This window comes from Rhopilema esculentum, chromosome 5 (genome assembly GCF_057945365.1).
Source record: "Rhopilema esculentum isolate cy_ngs chromosome 5, ASM5794536v1, whole genome shotgun sequence".
In the NCBI taxonomy this organism is placed as follows: domain Eukaryota; kingdom Metazoa; phylum Cnidaria; class Scyphozoa; order Rhizostomeae; family Rhizostomatidae; genus Rhopilema; species Rhopilema esculentum.
The window spans coordinates 4,547,047-4,560,104 of NC_142819.1; the positions used below are offsets into that span (position 1 = coordinate 4,547,047).

At 37.9% G+C, this 13,058-nt stretch overlaps 1 protein-coding gene across 1 annotated transcript; it reads right to left on the bottom strand.

Annotated features, from left to right (window-relative positions):
* Positions 1–31: 31 nt before the first annotated feature.
* On the bottom strand, positions 32–12,920 carry LOC135689944 (uncharacterized). Its single transcript, XM_065207313.2, has 2 exons — positions 8,571–12,920; positions 32–3,533 (listed from the first exon to the last, which is right to left on the bottom strand). Exon 2 carries the CDS (start codon positions 2,864–2,866, stop codon positions 500–502), a length of 2,367 nt encoding a protein of 788 aa, XP_065063385.2. The 5' UTR covers positions 2,867–3,533; positions 8,571–12,920; the 3' UTR covers positions 32–499.
* Positions 12,921–13,058: the final 138 nt, after the last annotated feature.

Below are 13,058 nucleotides of genomic sequence, written 5' to 3' on the forward strand. Positions count from 1 at the left end.
ATACCCAGACGCTCCAATGAATGCTGCTGAATTCATATAAACATGGAATTCATTAATTCGTACAATTCATAACCGTTAGGCGAATTTTATTTTGCATCAATATTTTCACACAACAAAGCAGTACAGTTTTTCCAAGTTGGCATGAAAGTACGGATGTTGTACGATATGAACGTTTACTGGCCTAAACTGGATACGATTGAGGCTGATTTTGAAGCCGGCCTTAAAGAATACTAACTGCACTTTATTTACAGAATATTTCCGCTAAAAATGAGCCTAAGAATTTGAATTTGGATTTCTTTAAAAAAGTATTTTGCTCTGGTCACAGCAAATCACAACACAAGACAACCCTGCTGCTAGAAATCACTGAATAAGCTCGTAATCAAAACGAATACTTTAAACAAAAGTTCTTTAAAAATTGTTGACTCTACAACTCCCATATGCACTTTTAAGCAAGACCTAAGAAGCGTCTGATGGTTATTATATGCGAGGATATTTTGTATTAACAAAAATCAATTCCTGAGCATTTCATACTCCAAGGCAGAGAACTATGATCGATTTCGCTCTTGCTGCTTATCAGGAACATTTCATTTGGATCATGTCCTATGCTCTCAGCGTGAATCCTTAGTGATTTCATGTCCTTAAACGAGGCTCGCCTTTTTATTTCAGGGTCCTCGTCGTTCCCAAAGCAAAGTACGCAAAAGAAAGGCCGGTCACATAAATGCTTGTCTCGATGATGTACCGCCTGGAAATAGAGACTCCGGAACCGTTCAGGGCACTTTCGTTCCACGAAGCATGCAAGAGGAAATATTCCATAAAAATGTTTCAGGTAGTCTTCTCTCGTTTCAAAATATTGCCCGCAAGGACAGTTACACTTCTTATGTTTGTTTTTCATGTGTATTTTCCAGACATGCCCTGAAGTAAACATTTTTTCTGGGCAGAATTTGCAAAAATGTTGTCCATTTTTATCATTTTCCCCCTTTTTTAGCGAATCTATTCCTTTGTTTCTTGGACTACGAATTTTGTGAAGATCTGCTTCTTTTCCAAGCTGATCAAAAATTTCGTAGTTGTAATGATTTTCGTCTGAATGTCCATTCGTCAAAGGTTTTGATGCTTTGTCTTCCTGCGAAGGCGCCTCGACATCCTTGCGTTCTCTACGAGATGGCGTCTTGATCAGAACACCATTATAAGACTGAGGATGAATTTTTGGAGAAGGTTCAATGGTCTCCAGAGATTTCAATTCCGATTTGCTATCATCAATCCTATTCAATCGTTCATTTCTGATTCCGTCCGAGACGAATGACTTTAGATTGGGCTCAGTTTCTATTTGCAGCTCTGATCCGTCACCGACTTTACCAATAAGTGGATAATCGATTTCTTCATTTTCTGCCCGTTCAGACACCCTAGAAGACCCTTTAGCTAAACGTGTTAGAAGCTCTTCAAGTGAGTCTTCAAATGAGACCTTACTTGCTTCTGTGTCGTCTCTGCGGTCACCCTCTTCCGTTAATGTTCTGCTTTCCTTGTCTTGGATGTTCTCAGCATTATCATGTAATGAATTTTCTATTTGCATATCAAAAATTCCAGAATTGTCTGTGGATCTTCTATTAGACCTACGTTCGGATCTACCATACTTTTCACTTTTAGGCTCTGCCACAACTTTCCGCTCTTGTGCATTTTCTATTGTTTTAGTTATTGAGCCAATTGTAGACCCAGCTAAGTATTTAGGGTTTTTTCTTTCCATTTTTGGTTTGTAATATTGTAATCTAGCCGGTGCTGATCCTGGCCTGAAATCTTCTCTCTCAGACGATATTACATTTGTATGGTCTGCTCCTTGTTCTAGCCCAATGTAGTTATTCTCACCATTTGCGATGAGAGAATTAAGAAAGCATTTAGTACACATAAATGGCTTTGCTTCACAGCTACAACTTGATTTCGGTTTCTTACCGTGTAGGGTCAAATTTCTTGCACATCTCTGGCTGGCTTTGTCTTTTAAATGGGTATCCCCTGAGCAAAATAAGCAGTTTTTTGAAGCCTCCTTTGCTTGATTGCCGCTCCATATAAGCCTGTCCTTCTCCCTAGGATTTCTCAACGACCTGCTAATTCTCATAGAGTGGTTTGTACCTTCCCCGTGTGTTATTTCTTCGTAAAATGATCTCGCACACAATGGACACATACCTTTTTCTAACTCATTTCCTTGTTTCGAGCTTGGCCAGCTTCTGCGAGCCCTCTCTGCTTCATCATATTCAAGAATAAAATTCTTTAACTGGGCAAGGCATTTGAAGCATAGTGGGCTGTGTCTTTTGGGAATGTCGCTATCTAGGTCGCTTAGTGGTGTTGCGCTTGCTGTAGCATCAAAGTGATCCTCCCTTGCTCTACTTCCTGACTTGCTTGCTGTCATGTCAGCGCCAAAAGTGCCACTACTACTCTTATTCACATCTGCGCTTGGCTGAAAATTCTGCTCCATTCGATATATTCTCACTTCATTTCCTTTCGTAAACTCGTCTATTCTTGACAAAATTAGTTGAAGCTCTTCATGTTGGCCCTGCTTTGTTTGAACCAGTATAATCTTTCGTCGTTGCTGCAGCTGTTTCTCTGCCCTTTGATTTTTTTCCCCCGAAGCTTTTACCAGGTTTCTCATAATATAAGAAACAAGGTTCGTCTCCGGTCCGTCATTTGTCTCTGTCAAACTTTGGTGCTCTAAGATCCATGGAACATAACGAGGCTTGTTCTTGTCTTCGATTTTTGACGTTGTAAATGCATGGAACTGCATATAACCTCGGACATGAGCTTTTTTAAGATGCCCATAAACAAATTCGACAAAATCATTGTAGTTTTTGTCCCAGATTATAAAAACTTCAGTCGTCATCATCTCACATTTGTCCTTTTTGCAACCACTTCTCGCTTAAAACAGGCTTGGCTTATGATGCACTCACTGCAATAGATTTTTCTAATCGCCTCAGATTTTGTTAATTCAAGCAAGTTTGAGCTAGAATCAACTCTTCTTTAATTATTTGTCTCCACTTTCAATTGATTTAACCTAAGTAAACTTTTGTTAAGCCATGACATTCTGCAGTGATCTATCAAAACTCTGTGTCCACTGAAATAAGACTGTGACTCTATCCATATTACTCCAGCTGTATGACTCGTGGTGCATGACTCCAGCGAGATGACTCCAGCGAGATGACTCCAGCGAGATGACTCCAGCGAGATGACTCCAGCGAGATGACTCCAGCGAGATGACTCCAGCGAGATGACTCCAGCGAGATGACTCCAGCGAGATGACTCCAGCGAGATGACTCCAGCGAGATGACTCCAGCGAGATGACTCTAGCTATACCTCTCTAGCTATAGCAATTCAGCTATACGACTCCAGCTATATGACTCCAGCTATACGACTCTAGCTATACGACTCCAGCTATATGACTCTGGCTGACGTGTGTAAAATAACATGCGACCATGCCGAAATGATTCCACGAAACATTTCCTTGTACGAGATGGTAGCCTTTTTTGAGTGGTCTGTCAAGCGTTTTCAGGGACCTGAAACGAAAAATATTTGAACTATGACATACGCAATTGCTGTATCAGTTACCAGTGGGCGGCAATCCTGCCTGTGCCCGGCAACCCTCTTATTTACCACTTTCCCCTATAAACCCAATACTCATCAATAAAACCGCATCAGTCTAAAACGTTCTAATGTGATCAACAAGTATAACCGTATCAAGGCATCCAGTGGTAAAAAAATATTGAAAGAATAACAGGTTAACATTTGTGGCAATAGTTTCAACTTGTATAGGACCATGTATAGTAGATATTTGTAGTATATAACTAAGCATGCACCTATTTCAATGCAGTAACAAAAGATCCTTTATATGCCGACGGGAAAAGTGGTACAGCTTATAGGTACCCTCATCTTTTGCGACTCCGCCGCCACAGAGGCCGTGTGATCCAGATCCCCAAGTTTCCCATTTAAGCCTTTCTTTAGATATGTGCAATTTGGGGAGGGTATCACGTATTCATCCAATAATACTTTAAATAATTATGAAAGTTGAAAATGCGGTATGATTTCTATATTTAGATTTGTTCAGATGCTCTAAGCTTACTTACCGTTTCGGTACAATGTAAAATTGCCTAACATTTTTTACATTCTCCTCTTTTCAGGCCAAATCATTGCGATTCTTTTACACTAATCCTAGGCCCATCCATAACCCTTTCGCTGACTCTACCCCAACCCTACCTTATTCCAACCCTTGATTTTCAATGCATATCATCGTCAGAATATATCATTTAGCGAACTTTCTTATCCTGGAGTTCTACAATCCTAAACACCGGGTGCAGAAAATACCTCAACTTTCATCCAGCTAAAATTTTACTCTTTTTTCTTCTACAGATTATGATTTGTATCCGCTTCCTAACCCAGTTTTTGCTTCCTAACCCAGATTTGTATCCGCTTCCTAACCAAGACCTGTTGACATTTCTACTTTATTCTTCTAGAAATTGATAGAAAGAATTTGATAGGGGAAGGCAATTTTTTTAGGGGAAGGCCATAATTCTCTCTTTCTAATATCTACCGATGGAAATTAGCAGTAATGGGAGTATGTAGTATTCTACTGATGCAAAAACGAGCTATATGTCCATTAAAATTTGCCTAAGGCTACGTCCATTAACTTTTACTCAGCGGCAGCTTGTCCGTCACAGACTGAAAGAGCTTGAGTGATAATGTGAATACATAACTTTGTATGTCCGAGGGTACCCAAAATGGCAATAGGAAATTTATCCAAAATGAGGATTAGATATATGCTATAATCCCTAAGGATGCGTTGTCTCAACCCTTGCGCCCCCTTCCTTTACCTACTGCCAAATCCTGGAATGAGGCCCTCGGATTTCCAATCCATCGCTGGCTAAATTATGAATAAAGTAATTTGCTTGATCTTTGTAAAAGTAATAACTCTCTTCTGATTAATGAAAATTGATTGTAAAAGCATGAAATATATTTTAAGTATAAAAGCTGTGTTACAAGCTCCTTTGGGTTTTAGAAGACGCACTTCATTTTGTCTTTAAATGGAAAATAATCAGATCCGTCTATTTCATTTATTTTACAATTTCTTGATTTTAATAAAACTTTTAAAATACATTCAGAAAGAAATCTAAGTAGCATGAAATGAAAAATTTTAGCCCATATATTAAATTTTTTCCGTTTCATTGCAGTTTCAAAACTGATGTTTTTTGCCAGGTATGTAGAAACCATATATTCACCATTCGTTAACAAAGCTGGGTCAGGGGAACTTTCAACATGCAAATGAGTGGGGAATTTTCCCACCAGGCCCTCAAATTTCCCCACTAGTTGGCCCATGATTCCCCACTAGCAAGGTCCCTTTTGTTGAAAATTGTTTTTAAAACCATTACTGCTTGCTACGTCGTTGTCGTTTTATGTATGTGCAAATTTATGAACGTAACTGCTTTTGACTCATCGTAAATGTAAATCTCTGACCCTGTTTGATTCTCTTGCACTACATCAAAGCGGGGTAATGAACTTCGCGGGAAAATTCTACGGCGAATGCTTTTACAGTTTTGCTTGCGTCATTGTCATGTAAACACACAAAGATCTGAATGCCTTTCATTTCCTTGCGCTTGTTATTTTGTCTGGCTTATATATGCGTCTTTTCTCTGCATCAGTGCTTAGTCCGATGCAAATAAACTCAGAAAACTACAGAAAACTCAGAAAAATATATGACCTACCCCTCCCCCTCCCCCTCCCCCTGACCCCAGCCCCTGTTTCCGGTCATAATTGACCTTCATCGTACAAATGCTGATAAATTTGAATTTACTCTAAGCGTAAATGCTTGCTTCTGCAGAAAAAAAATAATCAAACAAACACTATACTAATCGCCTAATGGTAGGATTCCATAGCACGATTCTGGCGATTAATGCGTGCATAATAGTTACATCAATAACTGTAGTGAATTTAAATCGATCTGCTTCTTCAAACGTGCTGCTAAGAGTTCTTTGGTGCATATTACATTCTTTTTGTTTTTCCTTGCACTTTCAAGTAGAAAATTGAAAGCAATGTTCTTTCAGGGAGTTAGAATTCAGAACTGAACTGGACTGTTGACCCATGCCCTGATCATTTGACTGTTACCGTGTCAACCATCCTTCATTTTTCACTGATATCTTACTTGTCACGTAAAAAAACTTTTATAGACGGGTGTTTTACTTACGATAGAGTAAATTTTATGCAAGTTTCTATATATAATGTACATATCATATGGTCAAAAAGCAGAAATTTTCCTCAATGCCAACTAAATATTGACATTAAACGCGCATACAAAGCGTGTTGGGCTTTTGGGTATGGTTTGGTCAGTTCAGACATTTTACGTGCCTACGTTTGTTGTTCTTGGTTCGTGGGGGATGCCCCTCTTTTCAACGTGGGTTCTGGCTATCTTATTACACTCTTTTTTTATAAGAACAATTTTATAAGAACACGAGCCTCAAAACTGGTCAAAAGTTAAGAACAAAATAAGAACAAGCTGATGCTGAGCTTCTGCAAAATGCAATTTTGAACAACGATTTTCTCAAAGGATTTTTAGCGATGTGCGGGTGCTTTTTCGGTGAATATTCATATTTGTCAGCAAATTAAGGCTGTCTCACTCACTTTGTTGGCAAATGAGGCCTGAACACCTCCTTAGAGCGAAAAAGCTAGCAATAGCACTGCTAACACCCTCTTAATTTAAGAACAAATTAAGAACAATCCAGCCTCAGATTTTCGAAGAAATTAAGAACAGTCAGCCTGAACTTAAATTTACTGGTTCTTATAAAAAAAAAGAGTGTACTTCATCTCCTTACGAATATCTATTTGAACCATGGGCTCCGACGCAGGTTGGAAAGTTTGGGGGGGGGGGGGGGGCCAAAGGAGATTTTAAGAATCATAACAAATTATTTCTGTTTTGCAAAACTCCAATGTTTTGAAAAGCTCTGTTGTCTTGCAAAAAAGTGCTGGGGTCCCTCCAAAGATTCTTGCAGTGGACTCTTTCTTTAAAGGCGAAAAAAACTATTGAAAATAAACTCTACTTTCATATTGAAAAAGAGAGGTTTTCATCTTCTTTTGCGTGAAGCTTTTCATAAGAAAATCTTGTACTATCAATTGAAAAGTATCCACATACTTCCATGTTTCAAAGGAGAAGAACTTTGTCTATGCCTTTTTTCAATGATATGTTGCTTCACAGGGAGAGTTTTGGCCCCGCCTGTTTTCCTCTAACTACTTTACTGTCTAGACGCATCTAGCCTTATTGAATAAAGGCATCTTTATGCAAGCAGATCGCCAATACGGTTAGCTTTACGAGATTTCAAACTTCTTACTTTTCGTCATAAAACGAGGTCATATTACATGCTGTTACAAAATTTTTCAAATTAGATATGTGAGAACAATAGATTTCTTATACGGAAAGCAATTTTGAGAATTCCTTTTTCATGTTGCAACGTGCACTTGGAAGTTAAATAGATGATGGATACTTCTGTTTGTCAAAGGTTCATTCGCGCAATTCTCGCTTGATACGAACAGACAGCCCGACGTTTTCAACTGAGGTTCCAAAGAGGACCTCTGCTGCTAGATTATTAGAGGCTATACTTATTATCATTCGTATCTCGTTATATATAATATATAAGCGCGCCACGTTATATATAATCTGTGACAGAGAGGATTTTTGCTTAATCAGAGGTAACATGCAAGGAAATAGGGGGCAACCCCTGAAGTAAATCCTCTTAAATACTCTAGTAATTTGCCCGGTAGATACATTGCCAGAGAGCTCCGTTTAATTATTACCTTAAACCTTGATAAATACTCACTATTACAATCGACCATTTTAATTTTTTCATATCTTAATTTATGTGTGTTCGGACATGCTGTTTGCTAATTCCTGCTCATTTTCCAATGTTCATATTTACCATAGAATAGACACACCCTTCGCCCCCACTCCATTGAATGCTGCCATGCCATCGTTTGTTGATAGAGACTGTAACGAATGTTTTAACATAGGAAGCTATAGAAAAGTCTCTGAGAAGGCAAGGGTGTTGGTGACAATACCTTTACGAATTTTAAGCGAACATTCGGGCATTGGCTGATCGACTTATTGAACGTTTTTCCCAAGTTATTAAATTTGCTAAGCACCTTGTTCAACTTAAAGACATGCCTAGACTAGAAGGTCCTAAATGAGTAATTGTTGCGGCCCACTTTTAAATGAGACCGACCTATTTTGTATTTTCAACTGCACGAGGTTTATATGTCAATGCTATGCCACCTCATTCTCTTTGGAACGCTATCATAGTCTTAAACAAGGAAACTAAATAAAAACTGAACGGAGTGACATCAAACCTGTTTGGATAAAAAAGATTAAATGGAGTCAGTGGTACAAGCTTTTTTACCTCGAGAAATTTGAGGATAGTGAAGAGCATATCAGTTTAATCTGCAGTAAAGCTGACGTTTCATGTGCCCTTCTTAGGGCAAATAGTTTAAAAATAAAGACATCATGCTACTGTTGCATATTAATTATACTTTTCTTTAAGCTACAGAATAAAACATACCTATTGAAGTATACTTTCGTCTTTGAAAATATTTAGCCACGCCGATAACCAGTTGCTATTTATCTTGCAAACTACAATCTCTATCCAACGGCTCTGGCTCTGCTTATATGCAGTGGTTGTCTCTTGTGGAATAAAAAAGACACAAACGAGGTGTTGGATTAGCAAACCCTCTGTCCTTATCGAAGCCTTACTATCGTTGGACTCACGGTAATAAATGCTTTTAAAAGAGCCTTGATCTCTCTGTGTCTTCTTTGTAACTGATACAGTTTGTTTCGGCTATTGAATTTCTGCGAGGTTACTCAAGGTTAAGCAGAGATGAAATCCCAGTAAACATCAACGTCAAAAAGTGACAAGAGTCATTTTGGCAACTGTTTGGCACATTCTGTGTAAATTGCTCGAAGCACGGTGCAATAACTTGATCCTCTGCGTTTAAACTATAGGTAACGCTATAAGTACTTGCTGCTTGGCTCCCATTGGCATTTGCTATGGCAACAACAACACATGATGACCAGCCTATGGCAAAACACTTCCAATATTTACCGTGCAGCTTTGGACGGGGGGCTCAATAATAACCTTGTTAGACCGGCTTCTTTTCGTACTTAGCATTATGCATCAGGTTTAGCGACAGTAGAGACGTTTGATGGTTTCTGCCAAGATGCTAAGAAAAACCTGAATTAGAAATTGCAGGCAAATCAGAAATAAGCGATTAGAGGGAGGACTCTGGCCTTCCATTCCCTCAAAGAGTAAGGGTAGATTGGTTCAAAGATTAGTTCAAGGGGAGATTTTCCTCGAACAGAATACGATTTTGTTATTTTTACCAAGCAGAGTGATTTTAAAATGATACTACTGATTCTAACTGTTGTGCTCAAAAGCGACTAAACGTACTTTTGAGGTCAGCCTCTTTTTTTATCTCTTTCAAACATGAATGGGGTTTTTCTTGCATCCGAAAGAAAGTCGTATAGAACAAAAGCCAGAAATTTTGCAACACAGAAAACAGAAACTTTTTCGTGCTTGCAGGATAGTAAACAGGAATGACTAGCTTATGGCTTTTGAAACGTTATGCAGGGACGTAGCAATGTGTTGAACAGTGGGCTCCGACAGAAATGTTTTATCAGTTTGTATTATAAGGACATGCAGAAAGAGCACCTTTCGCCAGAAAGTGAAAAAATTGTAACTGGCCAAAGTTTGGGGTTTATGACTTCTTTTGAATCTTATTACGTTAGCAAACTTTTGCATGCCCAAATTAGTTCTCACGTTGCAAAGGCAAAACGCTGTTGAATCAAAGCAAACTAGCTGTCTAGCAAGGAGATGCTCATTTTCAAACATCGAGATAGAACTACAGGATTTCTGAAAAAGAGAATAGTGCTCCAAAATACTTTTTTATTAGCTTCGCACTGTTTTAACACTAAAATCTCTAACTGGCGCTTTGTGCTAACCTTTACTTTAGTGCCGATGGTCAAAATTTTAGGGGAATATATACTTGACGATCTTGGGCTAATTTCTGACAAACAAAAGAAGAAGTACGTACCTCAGAAAATTTTCTTTGGCGAGAGGATACCAGTTGCCGAGTGGGCAAAAAGAAGGACCCAATAAAACGCGTCATTCATCCTCACGCGTTACTTACGATCTTTGTCTAGATATAAACATATGCTTACCTTTAGTCATTATCTCTGTCAGACAAAAAGTTCGACAAACTATTTTACTCTGTCGGAAAAAATTCGACATACGTTTTTCTCTGTCAGCCGAAAAGTTTTTGAATATGCTATGTTTCCACTTTTCCATGTTAACTGAAAATTTTATATTTGTGATATAATATTTTGTATATAAAATATTATATTTTTTATCTCTACACCCTCATCTTCTCAAGACATATTTTGAACTTTCCACTCTACTGTTCAGAACAATTCAGAAGTCTCGAGCTTTAGGGTTGCTTCTAGGTTTTGTCAATTATTTGCTCTAAAGTCAAAGTACATCATCTCTCACCAAGTATTTCTAATTGTCAATTGAGAATCTTCTTTCTTCACTTCGCATTGAACACCCCTTCTTCGTAGCCCTTGTCATTATTTGAATTGTAATGACAACATCCCAGTGATCAGGGATTTGAAAAGTTTTGCAATTATTTATAAGGACGTGGCTTAATGATAACTACAGGACCAAAGGCCCCCTCGCTCTCCTTTACCTTATCCTCTGTCAAAGATGTAAAATTGTATAAAGAGGTTGGATAAACGATCAGACAGGTATTCAATAACACCTTTGCCCTTACTTGTTTTTTTTAAAAGCAAACATATTTCAACAATGAGTCTAAGAGGGTATGATTTTCGCAATACTTTAGGAAAGATGCCATGAAAAAGGCGTGGAAGTTAACGCATTCTTCGGATAACATTTATGAAATCTTCCAAGGTTGAATCTCACATTATCTGTTTCTTAAAGATGGCCAATGACAAATATGAATTCTGAACTTCGAAGAAGTCGAATCGGATCAGCCTATCTTTACAAAGAGGACTGCAATTTCTAGATCCTCCCAGTTGTGTTTAGGACACTTCCACAATGCTGCATTTTTTACAAACTCTTTCTTTTTATAAGAACCAGTAAACTTGAGTTCAGGCTGGATTGTTCTTAATTTGTTCTTAAATTTATATGGTATAAGCAGTGCGATTTTATGGTATAAGAGGTGTTCAGGCCTCTTTTGCCAATAAAATGCGCGAGACAACCTTCATTTGCCGCCATGATTGAATATTCACTGAAAAAGCACCCACATATGGCTAAAAATCCTCGTTTTTTGAGATAAAACGTTGTTCAAAATTTCATTTTACAGTAGCTCAGCCTCAGCTTGTTCTTAATTTGTTCTTAACTCTTGACCAATTTTGAGGCTCGTGTTCTTATAAAATTGTTCTTATAAAAAAGAGTGTAAGTTGAACATGACCTCCTTTACATCAACACGTCCTCATGTTAATGTTTGTTTACTGTAGTTAAAAAGCAGAGTTATTTTTGATAAAAGCAAGAGGGATGCCTGCTATTAAATATTTGCATTTATTTTCATTGAATCTCGTGAGCTTCGTTTCCTAATATTTGTGAACATTTGACAATGTTGAGCAAACACGAATCGCAATTGTTCGCTTGATTAAATGCATATAGAAGCGGCGCCAGCCACTGGGCTTTGAGGGCCTGTGCAAAAATAGAGCTTGTTAGACTACGCCTTTAAACTGTGAAAAATTGCCCTTTCACCAACAAGGGAATGACAATTTTTATCAATAAGAAACACCCATTGAAAACCTCTAGTTACTTACAGGCAGTTTTAAAATCATAATATTACAAAGCATATTTTGCCAAAATATTTCCCCACCCCAAGTTTTTCAATAAATTGCAAAATAGAGTCGAAAGGGGTTGCACAAAGACAATAGATTTTCCAACAAAACTGGTATCCATAAATTCATAAATGCTAACCTGGCTAAACTTCTATTTTCATCATTTCTTGAAATATTTTATATTCCACATTCTTTTTTCTTTCTTTATTGCTTCACGAAGATAGAAAACGTTCTTGGATGTATCCAGGGCTTTTGAACGTGGGAAAACTTCATTCCTCAAACACTGGTTCAAATTTCGTTGCTGCAAATGCGCAAAATCTGATCTCGTGCTGAATCCTTCTTGGCAAACCGGATGAAATTTACAAACAGTATAAACACAAACTGGATACCCTCTCGCTTGCATACTCATCTTGGTAGACGGGATAAAATGATCAATACGAATGAGATGTTGAGCAGATGGCGAACGTGATGCTGGAGATTTTTGTAACTTTCTCTGGTGCTTTCAGGTACTTTGATAGATAAATATCTTTCTCGAGATTGAAACTTCCATCCATAAGAGATTTAAAATTCATCTAGAGCAATTTTTCACGAATAGAATGGCAAAGAAATGACGTCAGGAAAGTCTTTTTTTCAGAATATTTGGATTTTCAGCATATCGCGAAAGAAGACCATTGTATGTGCAAAATACTCATGATTACCAAGCCAAAATAACAGTAATCCATTAGCAAACTTCGAATAATTAATAATGAATATCTCAGAAAACATGCAACGGATTTAACTATTTTTGAATCTTCAAAGGTGTCCCTCCTGCTTGTTTTGTCAAAATCGAAATATCCCAAAAGATTTTATGACGTCATCAATTTTTTCGTTCTTTATGGATGAATTGTCAATGGTGATGATGGATGGAATGAATCATTACCATGGACTCCGACGCAGGTTGGAAAGTGGGGAGGTGGGCAAAGGAAAATTCAACAAATCGTAACAAAAGTTTTTGAAAAAAAAACTCATTTTTTTGCAGAAATATGGGGGCATGGCCACAGAATAGAAAATGTGGCATGGCCCCCTGGCCCCCCCCCCTTCGTCGGAGACCCTGATTACAAGTTAATAAGTTTTACGTGACTAGATCAAATACACATTATCGATAAATAATTTCAGCAGTGTTCTCGTGTAACAAAATGCTTCT

Bases quoted from the DNA above. Each gene is read 5' to 3' on its own strand.
- LOC135689944 (XM_065207313.2), bottom strand. From the start codon at position 2,866: ATGATGACGACTGAAGTTTTTATAATCTGGGACAAAAACTACAATGAT.